We start from the raw sequence: 24503 nt of genomic DNA, 5'->3' as shown, positions 1-24503 counted from the left end.
TCAGGCAGTCAGCACAGGAGTCTGGCTCACGTTTGGGACAAGGTATCTTCCTGTGCGCAATTGGCTGCCGCATTTCTGCCACAAAACATACAGTTAATTCTCTTGACAGTTTATTCTGTGAAGCGCTTTGAGACATCTCGACGACGTGATAAGGCGCTATATCAAATGCAAAATGCAAATGCATTATTATTATTATTGCCTCCCAGTGAATGTAGAGCTGCAGCAGTGTAGAGTTTTAGTAGCCAGTCATGTGGAAAGGCATTTTTCTGCTACATATTATAACATGAGCAAGATATAATCAGTAAAGTAATCCACCCCAGGGATCACTTGGCCACAAGTCTTAAGCGGATTTCCAAACTCTCGCGGATGTCTATTACTCAAGAGTTAACATGGTTTTGAATTCAATATTGTTGTGTTACATTATGAGGCACAGGTTTGTTCAGGATTGGTTCTGCGCTCAGCAAGCTGACATTTTAATGCACTGTGATATATAATCCAATAATGAAGAGTGTAGTTTATTTCCTAGTAACCTATTACTGAGCCAAAAGCCTTGTAAGACTATATGGCACCAGTCACATTGCTGTTCCTTCAGGTCCTGAATCACTAATGTCTTTATTAACCTTTCAGCAGCATTTACTTTGCCTTTGCCGTGCTTAAAGCATCTGGTGTTAGACAGCAAGTAAAAAGCGAATTTAATAAAGAGCTGCTAAAGGCTGTAGGGGCAGTGATAATAATAATAATAATCCTTGTATTTGATATAACGCATTATCATGTCTTTGACACGTCTCAAAGCGCTTCACAGAATATACTATAGAGTGAATTGCCTAGAAAATGGACGAATCACCAATTGCGCACAGCAGTGTCCCACCAACAGCTGTGGAATGAGTGACCAATTTGTTCTTCATTTTGAAAGGACTTTTATTACCCCCGGAAAGGCGACATACCAACTGAATTCCTACTTACTGCTAGGTAAACAGAGGTGTGTAGAGTAAGAATGCTTGCATCTATATTGTGCACTTAATTTAGGATAAAGCCTCAGAGTGCTTTACAGTGACGATCAAGGGAGAGGGTGGGGGGGAAAGGGAGAGACGCAGTTGTAGAGGTAGGTTTTAAGGCGCGACCTAATTGATAGTTGTGTGTGGAGAGGGTGGCGCGAGTGAGATGGAAGGGCCGTGAGACGGAAAAGCAGAAGGAAAGAGCTCCAGAGTTTAGGAACATAGCAGCTGAAAATATATACAGTATATAGCATGACTTAATACCTGTTTGGCAATCATTTAAGGCTCTAATTCATTATTGGGGACCTTATGGTATATTCTGGTGATAATTATCACATAGTCTGTTACAGAATTCCTGCTTATTATCTATCCAATGGTACTAAAACAAACCCCCGACTTTCACATGTTGGTTGCTCTTGTTCTGGATTTGCAAACCATGCAGCCACCTTGGTGTTCCAGAAAGTCAATGTGACTTTGCTCTTAACTCCTAGGGTCAGAAGGCTGGTTTTAGTTGAAGATTCTTGTGTTTATCTTCAAGTGGCCTAGCCCCACAACTACCTCTGCAATAATAGTCCTTGCACTTGATATAGCGCCTTATCACCTCGTTGAGACGTCTCAAAGCACTTCACAGAATATATTGTAATGTGGATTGACTGTATATTTTTGTGGGTGAAACGAGGCAGCCTATTGCGCACACCACAAACAGCCATGGAGTGAATGACCAGTTCTTTTTTTTAGGATAATATTATCCCCGGAAAGCGATCCGCCAATCGACAAACAGCTGGGTTCCTACTAACTGCTAGGTAAACAGAGGCAGGTGGAATAAAGAAACTTGCCCAAGGTTTCGCCCTGACTGGGATTTGAACCCGGGTCTTCTTGCTTGCAAGGCGAGTGCCCTAACCAATATGCTACAGGACTCCATGCAATTGCATTGCGACTTTACCCCCTCTGGGCCACCAACTGCAGGCTGCTTCAAGCTCCCTGCCTCACCAGCAGCCCGTGGTGCTCTCTCAATTAATTCTCTTGCCCTCGCCCCTTGTTTCGAAGGTCTTGCCTACAGACCTAACTCTATGACTGTGCTATTGGTTCACTTCTCCCCCATTGTCTACAAAATGGCAGCTGGGTATAGTGCAACATGACTATAAGTATCCTGACTGTGTCTTTCTTTCACACTTCCCCTTTATTCCAAGTTAAAGATGTAGGACATTCGCTACGTGAGAAATGGGGGAGGGAGTTGGGGTACTTCTTGAGTAGTGTTAAAGGATTCTACAACAATCACAACAACTTATTAATAACAACAATATAGCGCCCTTCACAGAGAGAGAGGCTTCTAGGACAGCATAGGAGCTGTTCAGACCTTGGGGCCAACCAAGGTACAATGACAAAGACACCTCACTCAACACCTTACCACAGCATTGTGAATGAGGGCAGGATCTCAGTAAGGTTGGTGGTGAGGTGACCAAACTTGAATTCCCCTATTCTATACTCCAGCACTCTACGCACTACCCACAGTGTTTCTGCTAACTTCCGTTGCTCAGTTCACTGCATTTGTTTTGATCTACGCTGATATTTTCTTTGTTTACAGAATGGCGTTAATATGGGAAACCCTTCGTCTTCCAGTTTGGCTCGAGCCTCTGGTTCAGGGACTGACTCCGAAGGGAAGAATGTCTCTCCTCTTTATCGGACTGGACAAAGAACGTTTCCCAAACCCCAGCCCAAGCAGGAGGATGGACATGTCCCCTTCCAGAGAGATGGACCCAGAACATTCCTGCTAGATCTGGAGAACTTCCCTGATTTGTCCAAAGCGGACATCAATGGCCAAAATCCCAACATACAGGTAAAATGGGTGTTCTATCTAATGGTGCCAGTTTGGCAGGTTCACTATAACCTTTCGGCAGTGGAAATAACTACCAATATCTTTTAGTCATTCATCTACAAAACATATAATCACTCCACTTTTACAGTATATTCTGCAAAGTGCTTTGAGACGTCTTCCTGACATGAAGGCGCCATATTAAGATTATTATTGTTTCCTTACATTCTGCGGCAGTGATCATATTGTTTACCCCTACAGAGGTGGCGAGATATAAGGTCTGCCGGTTATGAGTGAGGTTATTGTTTGAGCCAAAATGTAACTCATTTAATTTAAGAGCCTAATAATGTTTAAGGACAGGAGATGCCCATTTGTCTATCAGCTCCTTCCAGAAATACAACTCATCGCATCTTGAAGTGATCTGTGCTCTCTGCTTTCCTGGAAACTTCACAGGATCACAAGATTGGTTTAATAATAATAATAATAATATAATATTTAGATGAAGAAGGCCCTTTGGCCCATCCAACCATATTCCTCCAGAACACCCACCCTGCTTTTTAAATGAGTCCCAGTGTCCTGGCCTCAACCACCGTCCCTGGCAAGCTGTTCCAGTCGTTGATTACCCTCGGAGTAAAGAAAAACATCCTTGTATCTGTCCCGAAGTTACAACACTAAAACTTGTGTTCTCTTGCTGTCTTGGTGTATTCTAAAGTAATGATCTGGATTTACTGTTATACTGTCATATGAGGTCTCCTCTGAATCATCTTCTCTCAAGATAGAAGAGCCCTAGCTTGGCTAATCGTAGCTCATAGCTCAACTTATTCTGCAATGCATATTAACCCGCATGTAAAAAAAACCCAAACAACGTTCTGCTTCATATGGAGTGTCCAAAAAAGAACTTGATATAGCACCTATCACATGGGATGTAGTAGGAAAACCTAACAGAAAAGAGCAGAGAGGGAATCTTAAGGGTGCAGACTAAAAGCGTTGTCAAAAAAAGCAAAGCCCTGAATTTCCACCTGGTTTTAGCTCGCAAGATCATTTTTGCCTCAAAATCTAAGATTGCCAGAGTTATGCGAATCTCTTACAGTCAGTCTCATTTGGAAGGCAGTTTTTCCACATTTCTTAAAAGTCCAGGATTCCAAATTGTAGGCTGGAATAACCAGTTTTCCGCAAAATTTGCCTGATGTAAATGGGATGAGGAGAAAATAAACTCAGAGCAATGATAATAATAATGCTTAATAATAATAATTAATAATGATTATGAATACACCAGGCAGAAGAACAAGAGGGCACAAGTTCAAAGTTGCACATCCGTATATTCCAGTATTGCAGCATCATTCTCTATGACACATATACTTTCCTTCATCCTTCAGTGGCTACATATATATATTTCGATAAATAATAATCCTTGCATTTGATATAGTGCCTTATCACATCTTCGAAACGACTCAAAGAGCTTCAGAGAATAAACTGTAAAATGAATTGACTGTATATTTTGTGGGTAAAAAGCACAATTGTGCACAGGACTGTCCCACAACAATTGTTACATTTATTTTGAAGGAATAATCCTAACCCTACCCCTAATCCCTGGAAAAACAATTGCCAGTCAACTAACAACCGGGTTCCTACTTACTGTTAGGTAAACAGAGGCGTGTGGAGTAAGGAAACTTACCCAACCTTTCGCCCTGCTGGGAATCAAACCCAAGTCTCCATCTTATGAGGCAATCACTCTATCCACTGAGGACTCCACTATGTAAATATATGCTGTATATTGTTCACGTCCTGCACTCAGTTTCTCTTGGACTATCTCTGTACCTGCTTTTGCTTCACTTTAAAGTCCACTCAATCCTTTACCCAGATTCCTCAAACGGATTTACAATCTTATTTTTCCGACTATATTTTGCATCTTTGCTCAACCACCATGTAGCCCTTCAGATACAGCTGGAATGAGTTTTGATTTCAGTCTCACAAACAGTCCTATAAATATCTCCCGCATTTTTATTACTGCCAATTTGCAAACATTATTGGCATTCCAATTAACTTTTCCCAGTCATTCCTCATTCCCTCAAAACATTCTATTCTGATGTGATCCTGTAAACTTGCATTTATACCGCATGTTTCAAAGCCCTGCTCCTCATACTACTTGGAGCAACAACAAATTACATTTGTGTAGCGCCTTTCGTGTCTGGTGGATGTCCTAAGGTGCTGGACAATCAGGGAGGGACTTGAGACGGGCCTTGAAGGAGGCAAGAGATTGGGCAAGGCGATGGGACCGTGGGATGAAGTTACAAAGGCAGCGGACATGGAGCAGGCCTATTTTGCAGAGCGGAGGGCTTGGACAGGTCTATTCGGATAAATGCATTTTACATCCACACTGTAGAATGTGGCAAGTGTGAATGGCTTGACTCATCTAAAATCTTCTGTTGACCGCATTGCCCAGTCACTCCCACATTCCCTCTCCCTCCCACAGACCTCTCTTCTGAAATCATCCTACTCTGCTTACCGGCCCCCTTTCCCTCCTATCTCCCTCCCAGCTCAGGCTCCAACTCCATCTTTGTAAAACATTTTCTTCCCGTGAGAAAGGCGCCATATATATATATATGTGTGCAAATTGATGTTTTTGGATCACTGAATATTAGTCTGTAGGAATTCATTGGTCTAATTTTTAGGCCCAAATTCGTCACATTTGAATTATTGCTCATTTTACTGACTGCTTTTGAGGAGCGACTGGGAGAAGAAGCTGGTGATTTCCTTTTTGGGGGAAAAGCAGCTAAATCTGTACAAAACTAAAAATGAAACATTTGCGAACTTGACAGACTTTCTCAACTGAAACTGTGGGTTGGACACCAACAGAAAAACGAACAGCTTTCAGACTTCTTATTGAAAGCTACCCACGATGTCACACCTGCAGAACAGGGAAACTCAACTTATATTTTTTAGATTTAGCTTTTTTTCTATATAAAAAAGAAGCATAGTAAATTCCTGCTAATTTGTTGCTCTCCGAGGGAAAAGAGTTCAGTGACCAGTTATCACTCACCCAAGCTGATCTGTGCCATTAACCCACACTGTGATAAACACAGTAAACTTCTGATAACTCATCATTCCAAGGGAAAGGGGCTCAGTGACGAGTTATTCGGAGTGGCGAGTTAGGCATATGTATAAATACGCAAATAACTGCGGCCAGGATATTGACAGCCCGATGACTTAAGCGGTAGTGACAAGTTAATGCAGGGTTTAGTTTAGTTATCAGGAGTTTATTGCAATCAGATTTAAGCACAGAGGTTGCCCACCGTCGAGTAGGCAGCCAAGTGCAGAATACAGATGTTGCTGTTAGGGATCCAATTCAATACATGGCTCCACTTGATTAAACTCATCTATTGGTTGTCTTTTTGAGCCTCATCTTTTTCCACTAACCTACGAGAGTTTCAGAATTTTGCCAGTTCGAATTGTACGAGCGTTGTAAGTGGGAGAGGTGGCAGTGATATGGTGTTAATAGGTTACAGAGTTAGGGAGGGGCAATTCCAAAACTGAGCAAAAATGGCCACTTTCTAAAAAAGTAATTCTTGTAAAATTTAAATGATTTAGTGCTTTTTTTCCCCACAAACTAACAAAAAATATGCCTTATTCATTGTCGTAGAATTTGAGTACGGCCAGTGTGGAGACCCCTGCAACTGGTACTTCTGCAGTATTTCCATTCAATCTATCTTTTAAAGGGTCTTGCCCCTCCCTAACTCTGTAACTTATCAACACCATATCAACCTGTCTGCTCCCTCCGCTTAGCAGGCACTGGCATGCTTCATGTCCCCTGCCAGGCGTGCCTCACCATTGGTGGTCAGGCCTTCAGCTTTTCTGCCCTCACCCTCTGGAATTCCATCTTGGTATCCCTCCGACTCACCCACTCCATTGCCTCCTTCAAGGCCCATCTCAAGATTTTACTCTTTGGTCGTGCTTTCGGCCCCCTCCCACCCCCTCCAGCTCAGGTGCAATCCCTTAACTGTCCAGTGCCTTGCGACGTCCTTCCCAGGTGAAGGGCTTTGTATAAATGCAATTTGTTGTTGTTTTGGGTTTTGCAAGGCTGTTTTGCTTCAACGATTCTCTTTGGAAATAATTCACACAGTCCTATGTTAGAGCGCTGACCTTTACGAACCCTGTGTTCTATTCAAAGGTTGATATCCTTACATGCATTTGGTTTAATGTCTTTTACGACAGAAGGATGTGAGAGGAGCTGTGTAAACGTAAATTGTATCGATTATCCTGTGAAGCACTTTGAGACAGACGTCCTCTCGACGTATAAGGTGCTACATTAAATGTAAGGATTATTATTATTTTTGAGACACTGCTGTTTTTGGGCTTGATTGCCAGTGCAGATTACCTGCATAACAAGACACCACACTTCAAAGTCACTCCCAGCACCTTGGGACGTCCTCCAGTCGTGAAAGGCGCTTTAGAAATGTAATTTGTTGTTGTGCTGCAAAGACCCCCTAATATGCATTGATGTGATGAGGCACCGTTTCAAATGCAACCTGTTAGATCCTTAGAGCTGCATTATATTCAGTGAACCATTGGGAGGGTGGGCTGGTTAGAAGGCTGACGGATCTAGGGGATGAAATGTGGATTAAATTTGGTAAATCCTAAAGTATTGAATAGAAAGACCCAGATTCGCCAGAGGTGAACACCCTTCCTCTGCCTCTCTCCCCTCCTCCCACCCCAAAATGTTCTCACTGTCCATGAAGCTGGGTGTACACATTCAATTTCTAGATCGCACATCATAGCTTTCAGCTGCCTGTTTAGAGGGATGGTGGCTTACTCTCGAGTATTTTGCTTGGCTAAAAGCCAACCCTATTCAATACGTTCAGAATCTCTAAAACTCAGGCTGCAAGTTAGACTTCCATAATCTTTGATCTGGCTTCAAACTGTCTGTCACATCTTCACTTGGAACAATCCCCTCAATAACTCATCACTCCAAGAGAAAAGGGCTCATTGACAAGTTATCAGGAGTGGTGAGTTAGGCATATGTATAAATACATAAATAAATTGGGCTAGGATATTGACAGCACAATGACTTAATAATAATAATCCTTCCATTTGATATAGCACCTTATTGCGTCTTTGAGACTCTCAAAGCGCTTCACAAAATATACTGTAAAGTGAATTGACTGTGGGTGAAATGCAGCAACCAATTAACTTGATTGGTAGTTAAGGAAGAGTTGAGTTACAAGGCGTTTGCTGTATCTTTATATTCTAACTCTTTGTACATTTTCTAACTGGCAACATGAACTAAGTAACCTTTTAACCCACTTTAATGGTGAACAGCATGAAAAGGGGATTTAAATAAATAAGGAATTTATTTTTAAATAAAATAAATAAATAAATTTATTAAATAAATATATTTTTCTCCCCATAAAAATATCCAAAACATCCACCCTAACGGGGGAGAGAGTCGCGTTTCAAATTAGCAAATCAATATAATTCTGATCTCAAACTTTGCTCTCAGAAAGCACATGACTGAATCGTTGTACCTAGTAGTTAAATGAATATAATTATAATAAATATAATCCTTTAGTTTGGTCAAGAGCTTTTGGCCCACAAAATACACAGGAAATCCACTTTACAATATATTCTGTGAAGCGCTTTGAAACGTCTCAACCACATGATAAAGCGCCGTATCAAATGCAACGATTATAATTATTATTATTTTCACGACGGTCGAGAGGACGTCTCTGAAGTGCTTTGTAGGATTTGACTGTGAAGTGTAGAGGCTGTGTGTTCTGTAGGTAAACGCAAGCTAATTATCTAACTGATGACTACACTCTAAATTGGAAATTCAATATACTGCGTAATGGATATGTTTTTCTTACAAATTTTTCAGCTAATAAATTATCTTTTTTCTTAAACTGATCCCCTGTTAACATTCAGTGTTATAGCATGACGCAATGTTTGGCTCGAGCGAAGGAATGGCGGAAATGCCCTCTCTGCCATTTTTCTTCGGTGGTTTCAAGAAACCTCAGCAAGGAATGTATGAGTGATGTAGCCTTCCGGGGACGCAACGTGAACTTACAAAGCTTGCAAAAGGGAGCTCGGGAAAGCGTACGGTGCCAGAGTTTATTGGATGAGAGGATAACAAATTAGTTCGGTTTAGTTATTTTGCAATCGAGAAGATCCCCATCCAAATGCATTGCCTTTCCTGCTGTACGCTCATAGTATCCAATAACCTCTTTCAAAACCCTCCACCACACACAGCAAAATAAATACCTACACATGTGTCACAAACATAATTGCTGTAATAGACTGGATACCTGAAAGCGTCATGGGTCTTAGCCTTAAGACCGCTTAACTTTTAAAATGCTAAGATTGTGCAGGATTTCAGAAAATCCTTATCTTTGGGAAGCGTCTTTTACTCCCCAACGCAGGTTCCTTTAAAAGGAACCTCTTTCGTTCCAAAGCGGCAAATATTACGTGTAATATTCTTTGACCAAACACAATCTGGTTACTATTAAAATAGCTTTGCCAGTTCTCAGCTGGGGTGCAGAGAAGGCTATTTAAAGCCCGGCCCACCTTTTTGTGGAGTGTCTTGTCTTCTGCTGGGAGCTCAGTGGAAAAGTGGTGAAAGGTTCCAAGCGGTTAGGGCAGATGCGGCTTTTTTTTAACGCATTTTTAACCACAGGACCCGAAAAGTGCTAAAATTTACAATAGCTGCTTAGGCCCATGGGAGGGTCATTTTTCTTTCACGTCTGTCTGTGGATTGCATTGCTGCTTCTTCTTGCCGAAATTAGTGTGTTTTTTATTATTATATTTAAACATAAAAATTTAACGTTTGTAACTTGGTTACTCAATCCACTACTGTTTGTGGGATACAACTGTGTGCAATTAGTTGCCGCGTTTCGCTCACAAAATACACAGTCAATCCACTTTACAATATATTCTGTGAAGCGCTTTGAGACGTCTCAATGAGGTAATGAGACGCCGTATAAAATGCAAGGATTATTATTATTATAACTTACCTGAAGGCTCGATGGACAATTTCCAGAAATTTGCAGAAATGTCCCACAACAGCCATGGAGGATTGTTGGTCAGAAAACTCCCCCTATGATTGCATTGAAGTGTCAGTTTAGACTCTGTGAGCTTTAGTCCCACGATTTGTGACTTGGAGGCGAGCGAACTAGCCTCCGAGCTGGGAAATGTTGGATCCATTCAGAGTGATGAGATGGAGCAGCAATAACTGAGCACAGTTGGCGGGGTCAGATTGCTGATCAAGGAAGAAAGTAGATCTTCAAGTGGAATTTAAAGATAGATAAAGAGATGGGCGAGCCAGAGGGATTGAGGCAGGAAGTCAAGAGACCTGTGTTACCATCACTAGATACATCAGGACATGGTAGAGCATTGAAGACATTAATAATTAATAATTGTTACCAAACTCTCTTCAACCCTCAGGCTCTTCTATTACTATGATAATTGAACTCACTAAATTATAACTTCTAAGCAACTCTATCGTTTTAATAAAGATCAGATACAGATTATCAGATGCGGCAAGGAACAGGCCTGTAGAAACCACCTAGATGCCATAATTGCCAGACTACGAGAGTTGAATTACCTGAATTGCAATTCTTAAACTGATATCCAGGAATTTTCACTTGATTGTCTTCAGAACTCGAGAAGACATTTCACAGTTTACTCTTGGAAGTTCCCATGGGAAGCTTTGCAAGCTGGGAGGGAAGAGACCTTTGCAATGCAGTTTATGTGTGTTCCACTGACAGTAACAGTCTCAATGAGTTCAATGTTTTTCATAGATGTTCCATACTAACAGATGTTGTGTACTAAAATCCCTCCAGAAATCCCCAGTGAATGATAAAGTTCACAATTCTTTGCAATAGCTATTCAATTCTCATAGTTGTCCTTCTGCTTAAAATTACGGGCAGTTTTGCAAGGAAATGCAATGTTCTTAAATCCTTTTTTAAAATTATCGAATGCAAGCCAAAAAAAGAGTTTTACGCATTAAATTTTGTCACGTCAACCAACTTTTCGGCCTAATGTTCTTTGATTCATTCTCCTAACCTTAAAGGTGCTATATAAGTGTGAATTGTTGTTGTTGATATCGATATGTTCAACCTGTCACTGGACACTAATTACAACAGTTTGCATTTATATAGCGCCTAAACTCAGAGAGAATTCCAGAGTTTCAGGGCGTAGTGGCTGAAAGCATAGCTATTCTGTGAAGCGCTTTGAGACGTGGAATGGAGGGGATGAGGGACATGAAGGAGCCTGGAGCCAGCCAAACTGAGTCAGCAGGTGGTGCGGTGAGGAATAAGCAGATCAGAGAGCTAGGGAGGTACCAGGGAGTGAAGAGATTTGTAGATGAGTGTGAGGAGGGGTAGCGTCTCAGAGAGCTTCACTACATTACCTGACAGTCACACGCTCTGCACTCGGCTGTGGGCAGTTGGATTTTCTCTGCCCGATGGGAATCTGAAGTGATTGAGAGGGGGGGAGGGGGGGCAATCGGAAAAGGAAAACAAATAGAATGTTGCAAAACCATCAGCGATGATGATGATGTGTTGATATCGCGTTAGGTTTGTCCACCTGCAAATAACACAACCTCCGTCACATTGCCTAGGTTACCATTGAGGTGGTGGATGGAACCGAAATTGAGGCAGATAGACATTTACAAAGAGAGGCGAAACCCAGCTGGCCGGTACCATCGTCCGACTGGAGGAACTGGTGGCAAAAATCGTCAGCAACAAACCACAAGGGTGACAGTGATGGCAACTATGATGGTGCTGGTGAAGACAGCAATTTCTTGAACCCTGTGGGTGGGTGGGACAGAAGAGCAGCCACTCATCGGAAATGGGAATCCAAGGGACAACCAGAATATGGTAAGTCTACATTCCATTCCGGTTACGGGCTTCAGTAAAGCGGAAACATGATAAACTCTTTTATCTTGTCCAGTACAGTAGAACCAGAGGACACAGCCTGCGATTGAAGAGGGGGTAAATTCAAAACAAATCTGCGAAAACACTGTTTCAGTAAACACATGGAACAGGCTCTCTGGGGAGAGAGACGGTGGAAGCAAAGAGTGTTGATTCTTTCAAAAGCAAATTAGATTTATTTTAGGAAATAATACCTTCGGATACAATGCATAGTTTGGGACATGACAAGTGCATGCGACTGCCTTCCACCATGGAAGGCAAGCTCGATAGACGTGGGGCCTTCTTTCGTCCAGCAATTCTAATGTTCTTAAGAGCATTCACTGGAAATAAACCAAGTGAAATAAATGGTCTACATCAGGATGACATGGTTTGTGTGATTATGCCCTCCCCAGTATTATTAGGTATGATTAAAGTATGTTCTGCAGGAAAAAAAAACATCTGGATTGTGATGGCAGCAGTCCAACCAATTGTAGTTTTAGTATTTGTTGTACTTCAGACTGATCAAGTAAAGCCGAGCTGTGGGGTTCAGCCTCCGTACATCACGCTGGCCGTTTCACGAACAATAATTAAGACTCTCAGATGTACGCTGCAAAATGAGATTTGATATATTTTTTTTCAATTTACACGCCAGTGTTTGTTGCGGCAAAAAGTCAGCCGTTGCGAACCGCTGGCTCCGTAATAAAGATTTACAGCTGAAACTTTCCAGCTGCCTTGGATTAAAGAAAGAATGTGGCAGCAGTGCTTCGTATGTGTGTGTGTGTGTGTGTGTGTATGCGCGCGTGTGAAAGCTATTTGAACGGCATACAAATGAAAGGGTTTGGGCCTAAGATTCAGGTAGAACACGTGGTTCCAATTATGGATCTCACCGCAACCGACGGCAGCTAACCTCAAGCACATTTTCTTTTGTCCTCCCCCAGATTACCTTGACGGAGAGGGTGACTGGAGCGCCTGGTCGCTCTGCAGTGTCACCTGCGGAAGCGGCAACCAGAAGCGAACAAGGTCCTGTGGATACGCGTGTACAGCCACTGAATCAAGGACTTGCGACATGCCTAACTGCCCCGGTCAGTATTTTCCTGAACAACTCAACAAAAGTGCTATTAAGCCTTTTGGCAGATCGCTCAATCCACGACGATGGGTGGGACACTGCTGTGCACAATTGGCTGCCACCGTTTCGCCCACAAAACACAGAGTCAATTCACTTTGTAGTCTATTCTGTGAAGCGGTTTGAGATGTCAGTACAACGTGATAAGGCGCTATATCAAATGCTAGGATTATTATTATGATTATTACTTTTAAAAAACAGTGTTGAATTAACAGACAACGTATAGAATCATAGAAGTTTACAACACAGATCTTTAAGGTCCACCTGAACAGTGGTGGAGTTGACGTCAAGCCAGGGATGTTCAGAATGTCTTCCAGTTTCTTTGTGGTGGTGCGGTGGGATCTGAAATAGGGCGGTACTTGTTTGGATAACATTGGTGCATAGGTTCAGGGATTTGAATCACTACGGCAACCGACTATTCCTGCCGTCACTCAGCTACTGTCCAACACGTTACCCAGTATAAGTGGTGCACAGGATGCAATGCGCTCACTTAATGCGTTGTGACTACAGATTCTGTGGAGAGGTTATGTGGCATAATGTAAACTGATATTAAATAGTAAACCAATAAAGTCAAGAGGCTTTGAGACACCCTCTGACATGACAGGCATGGTATAAATGTAAAATTGTTGTCATTAATACACCACCACCAACAACAACGTGCACTGATCCAAGCACTTGAGACATCTCAATGACATGATAAGGTGCTATACAAGGCTTATTATTATTATTACCTTTTATGCAGGATAGTGTCCAGTGGTGGCATTAGGAGTGAGGGATCGGGGGTGGGGGGGGAACAGAGAGGCGACTGTGGGCATAATAATGGCATCTCACAAGGTGATATTTTTATCACGATTGTAACAGTTGCCTGAGTTATTAAATACCTCTGACGTGTCTCAATGAGGCCAGAGGAAGCCTGGAGTAGCGAATGGAGAATATCACAAGGGTAGATTAGGAGCTGCTGGTACTGTGGTGGTGTTGATACACACTGTCGGGGTATAATGTAAAGTATCAAATCCCTTTATGCGCTCGCACCTCCCTACCTATCCAATCTGCTTAGCCCCCAATTCACCACCCGCTGCCTCCACTCGGCTAGCTCCAGCCTCCTGTTTGTCCCTCATCCCCTCCGCTCCACCATCGGTGGCAGTGCCTTCAGCCACAAGGCCCCGAAACTCTGGAACTATCTCCCTCAATCCCTCTGCTTTGCCCCCTCCCTCCCCATCTTCAAATCTCGCCTAAAGATCTTCCTTTTCGATCGTGCTTATGGTTCACCTCCCCCCTTCCTCTCCCCCTGGCTCAGTGTCAGATTCTGCCACTGTCAAGCGCTCCCGGATGCTACCCCTCATGAGTTGGGAATGGTCGATGCTGACAGTGATAGCGATTTGACCATATGCAAAATAGTAAATTAATAAATATTTATTAATTAATGCATTTCGATAAGAGCGCCTGTCATGTCAGGAGGACGTCTCAAAGTGCTTCACGGGATTTATGGTAAAGTATAGCGTTCCAGTGTTCTGTAAAATTTACTGTGAAATGGAGTGATGCACTGCTTCCATACTGTGTGTTTGTGAGCAACAGCGGCAGCACAAATTGCACACGGCAAATGCGATTTAATGTCCATGACTTTGGACGGGCAAAGAGAGACCAGTCTCACTCTGTGATTGTTGAGAGCGCCTGTCAGCATCACCTGGCTGTACAACCTTGACTGGCTAATTCCTCTGCTAGAGACTGAAAGCTTTTACAAGCGCTGGAATATGTCAGGGCTACTCTTGTGATTTCACAAATAAACAGCACTTGCTGCAGATCTCTCGGATTCTCACAGCCTCCAAATTTGGATGTCGGAGCATTGCTAATTAAACTAGAGGGTGAGTTTCCCTGCGGTTTTCAGTGTAGGAAAGCGTGATGTGTGGTGCACACTGACTGCTTCCAGTACTGTATAGGTTTGTAAGTTCCCAAAGCTGCATTTCTTACCCGTTTAGAGATACTGTATTGGAATTGAAAATGGGCCGTTTTGCAAACTGGTTACTGTGCTAATTGAGCACCAGCTTCTGGTTTGTGAATGAAACTGTAAGATTCAGTTAAAAACCCCGGGAAATTTCAGATGCTGAGTCCCGTTTTGTGGCCAGCGTTTCAGACCTTGTGTTTTTGCTTGACCGAGACCTAGCCCTGAAGTAAAAGGCAGCTTCCGTCATGTTCTTGTAGAAACTCCTGTCTTGCAGATAGTATTTCGAGTTATGCTGAAGCCATTTAAAATTGGTCACTCATACATTGGCTGTTTGTGGGATATCGTGGTGCGCAATTTTGCTGCAATGTTTGCCTACAAATACCCAATCATTCCATTTTACAGTAAATTTTACCTCACACTAAAACACTATACTTTACAGTAAATCCTGTGATGCACTTTGAGACGTCCTCCTGACATGAGGCAATCTTTCAAAATTTATTGCTAATAAATATTTATTAATTTACTATTTTACGTTCATCGATTTTGGAAAACAATCACTGTTTGTATTTTAATATCCAGCGTCAGCATAGAGCACTCCCAGCTCAGGTTAGATACATGTTTAGATACTTTATATTATATCCCGACAACGTGGTTTAGAGCGGCCTCAGTTCCTGCACCTCTTACCCCATCCTTGTGGTATTCTCCAATCCCCTCACCAGGCTTCCTGTGGCTACGCAGAGTGACACTGTCACTCAGTGCTCAATGAAGTTGTGCTCCCCAGGAACCTTACAAATCCTGCAGTGTTAAGATGATTGGTTGTAGCTGTTGGGACACAAGGCCCGAAATTTCCCAGGTTTTTAGCCATAAGACCACTGCCTTAAAATGTAAGGCTACGTGGAACTTTGGAAAATCCCATAACTCGGTCCTAATTTGAGACGGTGTCCCAAGCATCCACTGCACCGCATAGTAATCTGTGAGCCAGTGTTGCACAGTTCTTTCTAACAGCCCAGAATAACTTTTGAGCCTGTGTATAGCTGGGATGTTTGCGGTTCGCTGGTTCGCTCGTAAAGCTGTATACATAGCGTGTTTCGAACAACCAAAAAAACAGTTCAATTTCGGTCCAGCTATTCTTTAAGGAACGTACAAGTAATTACTAGGAAACCTTACATACTCTAGCAATTAAGTTTGTAGAAAAGAGGTTCAAAGGAACAGTGCCATGGCCCAAGCCTTTATTATGATTCTGAAAAGATGTATAGTTACTAATTTTCTGCTTATAGAACTGACAGAACTTTAAGCCTCCCCACGATGATTAAATGCCAAGATTATAGATAGGTGGTACAGCTTTTATATCTGACCTGGGCTTTTCCTTTCTATAGATGCTGTTCACAAAGCACCGTTCTCCAACGGGAAATGATTACTTATAGAAATAAATGTCAGCATGTCTGTTTTGTTAATGCAGATGTAAAGGAACTCTTTAGGTATAATTTTGTGCTATGATTGCATGTCGTTTTTAATGACGGGCAGTTTAATGTCTCGTGTTTTCATGTTGAGAACCTTGTATTTAGAGAGCAGAGCCACGTTTCAATTTGTACTGTACTAAATATGACATCTGGACAGTCTCATTATATTCATGAGCCTTTCTTGACAGGCAGTAAATATCTTTCAGAAAATTCTGCAGATCAAATATTCTATTCAATGGAGAAACTCCCTTCTTTTTTGTTTGAATAGTGTTATGAGATCTTTTAACATCCTCCAGGGAATTCAAGGATTATTATTATCCACCCAGGACCCCCTGGTTTAACGTCTCATCCGATAGGTAGCACATCCAAATCTGCAGTGTTCCCCCGCTATCGTATTAAGATTTGGGCTCAGACCTTGAGGGTGTGAGCTCAAGAGCAATGCAGGGCTTTGAATCCAGAGACACAAATGCTACAGAGGGAGGCAACCTGACAGACAATAGTTAACGTCCCCAGAGGAAAGCTCCCTCTTCAAAGCCTGAGCTGCACGGAGCACTCAAAAATAATAGTACCTGTACAATTTTGCCATCTCATCCATTACCATAGACACAGAGAAATTTACAGCACAGAATAAGGCTGTTCGTCCCAACATGTCCGGGCTGGCTTTTTTAAAGAACGATCCTTTCAGTCCTATTTACATGCCCTTCTCCCCACCCCACATCTCAAAGCTGCACAAGATTCACTGTGTAATGGAGTGACTGTGGTTTATGGGTGAATGATAGCGCAAAATCCAATTCTGAAATAGAATATTTCTCCAGTTCCTTTTAGATAATGTTACTGTCTGAACCTCACAAGCCATTATCTTCTCCAGGGAATGTGTAAGAGGGAGACAGGTAAAGTTCTTATGGTCTCTCTACGCGAGTGTCAATTTGGTACTACTGTCCTCCAGTGTCTGAGCAGTTTTGTGTATCCCACAAGGAAATAGTTTGAAGCACCTCAGACTCCCTCCAATCTATGGCCCAGGGGCTGGAAGAAACAGAGAGAGACATAAAGAGACACACAGAGAAAGTATATGACAGAAAGTGACAAAGAGAAAGAGATACATGGAGAAAAATAGTTACAGAGAGACAAAGAGAAAGTGACAGAGAGAAAGAGAGAGACACACATACAGAAAGAAAGAAACAGAGAGAGGCACACACAGATAAAGAGAGGGTGAGAGAGAGAGAGAGAGAAAGAGAGAGAGAGAGAGAGAGAGAAAGAGAAAGAGAGAAAGAGAGAAAGAAAGAAAGAAAGAAAGAAAAGCAAAAACGAGAGAAAAAGAGAGACAGAAAGTGCCTCAGAGACAGAAAAACAGATTCAGAGAGAGAGGATGGCAGTATGTAACACTATAGTGATTGTATAATTGCTGGTATAATTTTGTGTTAGCACTGTAGCCAATATGTATTGTGGGTGATGACTAATTATTTGCACTGTTTCCACAGTGAGATCAGTCCAGTAAGTACATTTAACAGGCTGCCTACTTGTAGTTGAGATCTTTGAGTCTATGCTTGCCTTAAGTGTTGTGAGAGCTGGCTATTTCCCAGCCCGTCGAGCCAAATATATAATGAACAAATCAGTCTACATTTGGCCAGTGGGAATGAGACCTATTTGTTGCTAAAAACAAGCTTTGGTTTTTTTTTAACAAATGAGCAGCTATTCCCCAAAGAATGAGACAGTGGATGGAACTGATTCATCCAATTGTCCACAAGAATCCAACAGGTTGGCTGGGGTCAGGTTGGATTGCTCCTCCTGCACACACCAAATGCACAACAACAACAAATTGCATTTATATATTGGATCTTTCTCTTTGGGAGGATGTCCCAAGGTGCTGGATAGTCAAGGTTTTGCGACCGAACTGTGGGTTGGAATCAAGAGGGGTGGGTGACCAAAGCTATGGTCGAAGAGGAAGATATTGAGACTGGCCTTGAAGAAAGCAAGGGAGCCAGCAAGGATAAGAGAGAGAGAGAGAGAAAGATGGAGTTTGAGAGTTCGGGGACATTTTGTTGGTCCAGCTGTTAGTGATCAGTGGATGCTTTCAGCCCTATGTTGGTTGGGAATGGTTTTGCACTATTTCCGATCTGAGGAGTTTGATCTGCTTTCACAAAGAGGAAGCAGAGAATACTTGAACTCGGAGCTACCTTGAGCACTCGGTCACTCGGCTCAGGCCAGACTTTCTCTGCCAGAGAGACCATCCAGTCACCTGACTTGCTTGGGCTGGTTGTGAAGACATGGTTCAGGTCCATATTGTCCTTTGACAATTTGAGGCCTAGAAGAGTTTTGGGGGGGGGGGGGGGGTTAGGGTTTCCCAAAGTGGAACGTTTCGGTCTAATTCATCTTAATGGGGTGGGTGAGTAGGACTAAAATAAAATAATAAAGCGTTTTTTTTAAATAACTTTTTTTAAAAAAGAATTCAGTGACCAGTGGAGCAACTGAGAAAATGGCAGTAACTGCTTGCCCTAAGACACGAATGTGCAATCTCAGGCTTATGAAGTTAGCACAATTTGCTGTGCACAAAATTGACTGTAAATTGATTGCTTTATAGTAATTCCTCTGAAACACTGCAGAGAGAAGTGCTGCTCTTTTGATGACGTGTTAAGGCGCTATATCAAATGTAAGGGTTGTGATTACTATTATTTGCGAACTGATAGGAAACAGTTCAGGATTTAACCCACTTCTTCATTTGTTTCATTGAGAATTTGGAGGTCTTCTTAGCAATATATCAAACCCACTCTTGCCTATTGAGTCAGAAGGTTGCAGGTTCAATCCCACGGGAATTTGAGCTCAAAGTGTACAGTGACAATCCAATGCAGTGCTGGGCGAGGGGACGCTGCATTTTAGGAGGTAGCGTCCTTCAGCTAAGTCATGCTCCCGTCTTCTTGCTCACATTAAAGATCTCATGGCACTATTCGAAAAGAGAAAGGATTTTCTTCCAGTGTCCTGGCCAGCAATCCTCTGCGTAAAATTGATCATTCAGTTCATGTTTTTTTGTGCGTGACATTGGTGTGCCCAAATTGGCTGCCGTGTTCTCCTACGAATACACAATGACTACATTTTATCGCAAAATCCGCCCTGTCCTTCGGATGAGACGTTATCCGAGGTCTCATCTGCCTGTTCGGATGGATGTTCAAGATCTCATTGGCATTATTCGAAAAGAGAAGGGAGTTTCTCCTGGCCAATAAATCGCCTGAATAAAATTGGTCCCTCACTCCGTGGCTGTTTGTGGGACATTGCTTTGCACAACCTGCTGCCATGTTTGCCCACAAAATAGTCAATGCGATTCATAGGATTTACAGTACTGCATATTCTATGAAATGCTTTGAGACGTCTCGACGACGTGATAAGGCGCAAAATCAAATTCAAGGATTATTATTAAAATCTTGTGAAGCGCTTTGAAAAGTTTCAACAAGATGATAAGATGCTATATCAATGCAAGGATTGTTATTATTCTCCCCCCTCCATCCCCTCCCGTCACCAGGAATTGAAGACACTTTCAAGACGGCTGCCACCGAAATGAGCCTGATGGCTGGAGGAGAAGACATAAATGCTACCGAGTTATTTGGAGTAGGTGGGTTGCTTGCATTGCTTAATGTAAAACTTTAACATTGCAAACAGAGCTATTCTCTGATCTGTCAGTTATGAGATTTAAGTCTCTCTAGCATGTTGTTCCAGGAGTTTGATACGCAGGGAGCCCTGTGTTACAACCTCACTAACTTAACACTTCATTCTGAAGTGCAGGGTGTCCTCAAAGTCCTCTTATCACCACCCCCACCCCCACAACCACCCCCGTTACAAAACAGTGATATGAGACTACGGAGGAGCTGAAACAAGCTGTCAGAGATACGTTTCACCTCGTCACTCCGTCCATGTTTGGGAAGATTGTCGCACCAAATATAGCGACAAATCATTTCCTGCTATGAAAATTATGGCATTCATACACACACCAATCTTCTGGATGTCTAAATACAGTTAAACATTTGCACTGAATACAATTAAGTACTTCTAAACACAATTATCATGTTTCTGCCACATGTTTCAATTGTTGGTCAGTGCACCGTAGAGGAAAAACAGAACTTTGTGGACACCCGGCTCCCGGCAAGCTCTCCTACAACTGCTGGTTGAACCAGGGTTGGTCTCATGGCTGGAGGGTTTTAGGGGGAATAATAAAGTGAATGTTGTCACGTGAGCAGGACGGGGGGAAGCTAATCCTGGTAGGTCACGTGAACTGAAAGTGCGGAGAGAACTCCGAAATTGTGCAGGTGTCTCTTTAAAGCAAACGCTAACATATTGGAACATTGTTTCCCTCCCCCCACCCCCTCCGACACCCCAACACCTCACCCTCCCACACACCCGCCCCCTCCTCCTCTCAGATACCGACAGTTGTGAACGCTGGATGAACTGTAAAAGTGAATTCTTAAAAAAATACATGCACAAAGTGGCTAATGACCTTCCCAGCTGTATCTGCTCCTACCCAACCGAAGTGGCCTACAGCACCGCCGACATCTACGACCAGCCCAAGCTGAAGGACTTCCGCTGGAAGGACGCCAGTGGCCCCAAGGAGCGGCTGGAGATCTACAAGCCGACCGCCCGCTACTGTATCCGCTCAATGCTGTCGCTGGACAGCACCACACTGGCCGCCCAGCACTGCTGCTACGATGAAAACATGCAACTCATCACCAGGGGGAAAGGCGCGGGGACACCAAACCTCATCAGTACCGAGTTCTCGGCCGAACTCCACTACAAAGTGGACATCCTCCCCTGGATCATCTGCAAAGGAGACTGGAGCAGGTACAACGAAGTCAGGCCTCCAAACAACGGCCTGAAATGTACGGATAATCCTACAGATGAAGTATACTATAGACAGTTCCAAGAAGCCCGGGAGTATTAAAAGCAAACCTCCCTCCCTTCCCCTGCTCCCCCAAAGCCCTATGCCCCACCCTACCCTGGAGCATCCCTTAACTTTAGAGTTGGAGGAATATTTACTAAAACCGAATGCTAGTCGCCAACCCTCTGGAGACATGCTTATTGTTAATTGTGGGCGGCCAGCTCACTGGGGGTAATGCAACCAAAGCACCCAAAATAAATACTGTAGAGGAGAAACATTTTATCACCCGGTGCCTGCTTTCACACATTGCTTTGCCAGGTGCAAACTCTGAGGAAGCGACTTTGGCAGGAAGCAAAGCTCCATTTGTAATGGGGACGCAGGCAGACAGGCAAAGGGAAGCAAAAAATGTGTTTAATCTAATTAGAGAGAATTGGGAGAGAAAGGGTTGGGTAAGTGGTGGAGACCAGCTACAGTATTCAAAGCATTTCTGTGATTTGGGAGTCGTTTTCAATGAATAAAACCTGTAAACAAAAAGAAGTGGCACTTTTAAGAGTTTAGGCCTTTCTCTTCCACCCCCCACAACCATTGGCTTGTATATGATCTTGAGCCCCTCAAGAGTTTGTTTATAAGATATTAGTTTGTGCTGAACGCAAATCGTATGCTACAGAAAACCTCACTTTGTAAAGTTGTGTCATAGAGAATTTTTCTTATCGAAACCTCTTTTAAACAATGTTCTAAGATTTTAAAAAGTCTGCATTATTTTTGTATAGTATTTATTGAGCTGTAGTTTCATATGTACACACACACATACACCGCACACACACACTCACACATTCATACACACGTGCACACATTCAAAAACACACGCACACATTCACACACACACTCACAAACACATATGTACTCATGCACACACATTCACACACACACAAACTCTCACACGCAAGACAAACTCACACACACATACAGGGCAGGGCGTTTCATGTGGTTTGCTTATTTTAGATACCATCTGGACTGTCAGCCAGCTGAGTAAAGAGAAGGATAAGCAAGAGGGTACTCATAAACCTCTCCATGGAAAGCAAATCTTAAAATAAATTGTAATTGAATTTTAAGTATAACCTGGAGATTATTCTTTCCTCCTCCTCCTCCACCTCCTCACCCACCCTTTATTTTCCTTTTTTCCTTCTTTTTGTCTTTGTGTGTGTCTCGCTCTGTGTGTGTGTGTGTGAGTGTCTCTTTTTCTCTCTCTCTGCGTGTTTGTGTCTGTGGGTGTGTCTCTCGGTCTGTCTCTGTGTTTTTGTGTCTGTGTCTATCTGCGTCTGTGTGTCTTTTTGTCTCTGTGTGTCTGTCTGTATGTATGTATGTGTGTGTGAAATATTATAACCTGCACCTTTTAAACCGCTCAGTTGCTGTTGTGTTTGTGTCTCTCTCTCGCTTTGTGTCTGTATGCGTGTGTTTCTGTGTATCTTTGTGTGTGTCTTTGTGGGTATGTGTGAAACATTACAACCTGCACCTTTTAAACCACTCAGTTGCTGTTGGATGGGAGGGTGTTTCCCACAAAGCATTTGATCCATGACTGGCTGCAGGAATCAGCTGCTGACCCTCAGAGCCCAGAACAGGAGGATCAGCCTCCGATGTTTCTGTGCTTGTGCCTGGATTGCCAGCATTCTCGCAGCTCCTAACCTGACCCGCTATTCCAACCATCCTTTCTATTTTTAATCTCTGCTCTGAAACCACCACTAAAAAACATTCTCATTTCCTGGAGACAGGAGTGCATGATAACCTTCCCATTTTCACTCACTACTGTTGTGTTTTTCATATGTATATAATATATAGACATACATATAAAAAAAGCCCATAGGTCTTGCATCTTTTAGCAGTAAGTGCCAGTCCCTGCATTACTGTAGCTAAGATTACATTTTCCTAAGGGATGAGGACAACTGATCTTTATCTAATCATCCAGTCTGCCCAGGAAGTGCTGGAGATCAAAGCAAGGTGCATTTATTTAGCGCTATGTCAAGTTAAAAACAGTTCAGTGACAGACATATGATCTGTCCAAGCTTGAACCCATTCTGAATGACATTGCCTGTCTTAGCATTCGGGATGTTCTAACAATCAATTCTCAGCTGCTCACTAATAAAACTCACATCCCTCAAACCCCACCGCAGAAATCCGTTTGTGAAACACACCATTTCTGACGACTGAAACGTGCATTAATCAATTCATTATTTAATTCAGGGGGTGAGGGGGGCCGGGTGTTCAGGGAGAAAAATCTACCGTTCACTACTTGTTTAATTTCACTAAATTTAAACTTTTAAAAACTACCTCATGACAGTGAGTTAAACAAAAAAAACGGGAGCTGCCCACTTGCGGTTAGGGCAAAGGGATGTGGCGCTGTAAGAGTTAAGTAGCACTGTATTTAATAAAAGTAAACTTTGCAGAGTGGTTGTGTGCTGTGATTCTCCACATAACATTGCTTATTTCTTGGGGGGAGCATGGAAAACGAACAATCGGTTTCCCACAGCGCTCAGCTGACACTGCAATGCAGTGCTGGGGGGGCTGTTGCATTGTCGGAGGTGCCGTCTTTCAGGTGGGACATTACAACAACAACAAAATTACATTTATAGAGCGCCTTTCACGTTGGGAGGATGTCCCAAAGTGCTGAACAGTCAGGTGTCGGGGCCCAAGCATGGGGGAGGGGGGAGTAGGGGTGAGGGAAGGCAGAGAGGTGGGAGGGCGAGGAGGAGGGTCTTGAGACCGACCTTGAAGGAGGCAAGGAGGAAGCGAGGCGAAGGGACTGTGGGATGGAGTTCCAGAGTGTGGGAGCAGAGAGGCTGAAAGTCCGGCCATCAATGTTAGGGCGGGTCGGGCGGGAGACATGAAGCAGGCCAGAGCCCGCTGAACGGAGGGAGCGGGCAGGTTGGTAGGGAGTCAGCAAGTCAGAGAGCTAGGAGGGGGCAAGGCCATGGATGGCCATGGATGGATTTTAAACCGTAGCCTCATCTGTCTGTTCAGATGGACAGTGAAGATTCCATGATGGCGCTACTTGAAAAGAGAAGGCAGTTTCTCCCGGTATCCCAGTCAAAAATCCCTCCACCTCCCCCTCAAAAAATTGGTCATTCACCCTCTTGGCTGCCGCGTTTCGCCCACAAAATACAGTCACTACGCTTTCCAGTAAATCCTGTGAAGTGCTTTGAGACGTCTCAACAATGTGATAAGATGCTATATCAAATGCAAGGATTATTGTTATTAAAAAAGAGCAAAGAGAGTAAACAGCTAGCGGGGAAAGTAAGTTATGATTTTCAGCATGAAAACTGATTTGAATTATGGGGGAGCACCGTACAAACCCCCCATCTCCTTTCTTCTTACCCAACTATGCTTGTGGGGGAGATAAGTGGGAGCTCCTGGG

General features: G+C 43.1%; 1 protein-coding gene across 1 annotated transcript in view; it reads left to right on the top strand.

Annotated features, from left to right (window-relative positions):
* The window catches only part of ism1 (isthmin 1), a 43506-nt gene extending 21878 nt beyond the window's left edge, over positions 1-21628 (top strand). The window contains exons 2-6 of the mRNA XM_007892303.2: positions 2581-2832; positions 11420-11678; positions 12650-12793; positions 19748-19837; positions 20640-21628. Of these exons, the coding sequence (XP_007890494.2) occupies positions 2581-2832; positions 11420-11678; positions 12650-12793; positions 19748-19837; positions 20640-21157 (1263 nt within the window). The 3' untranslated portion in view covers positions 21158-21628. The remainder of the gene's footprint in view (positions 1-2580; positions 2833-11419; positions 11679-12649; positions 12794-19747; positions 19838-20639) is intronic.
* Positions 21629-24503: the final 2875 nt, after the last annotated feature.

This window comes from Callorhinchus milii, unplaced genomic scaffold (genome assembly GCF_018977255.1).
Source record: "Callorhinchus milii isolate IMCB2004 unplaced genomic scaffold, IMCB_Cmil_1.0 Scaffold3, whole genome shotgun sequence".
NCBI lineage: Eukaryota > Metazoa > Chordata > Chondrichthyes > Chimaeriformes > Callorhinchidae > Callorhinchus > Callorhinchus milii.
This window is presented reverse-complemented; position numbering and strand designations above follow the sequence as displayed.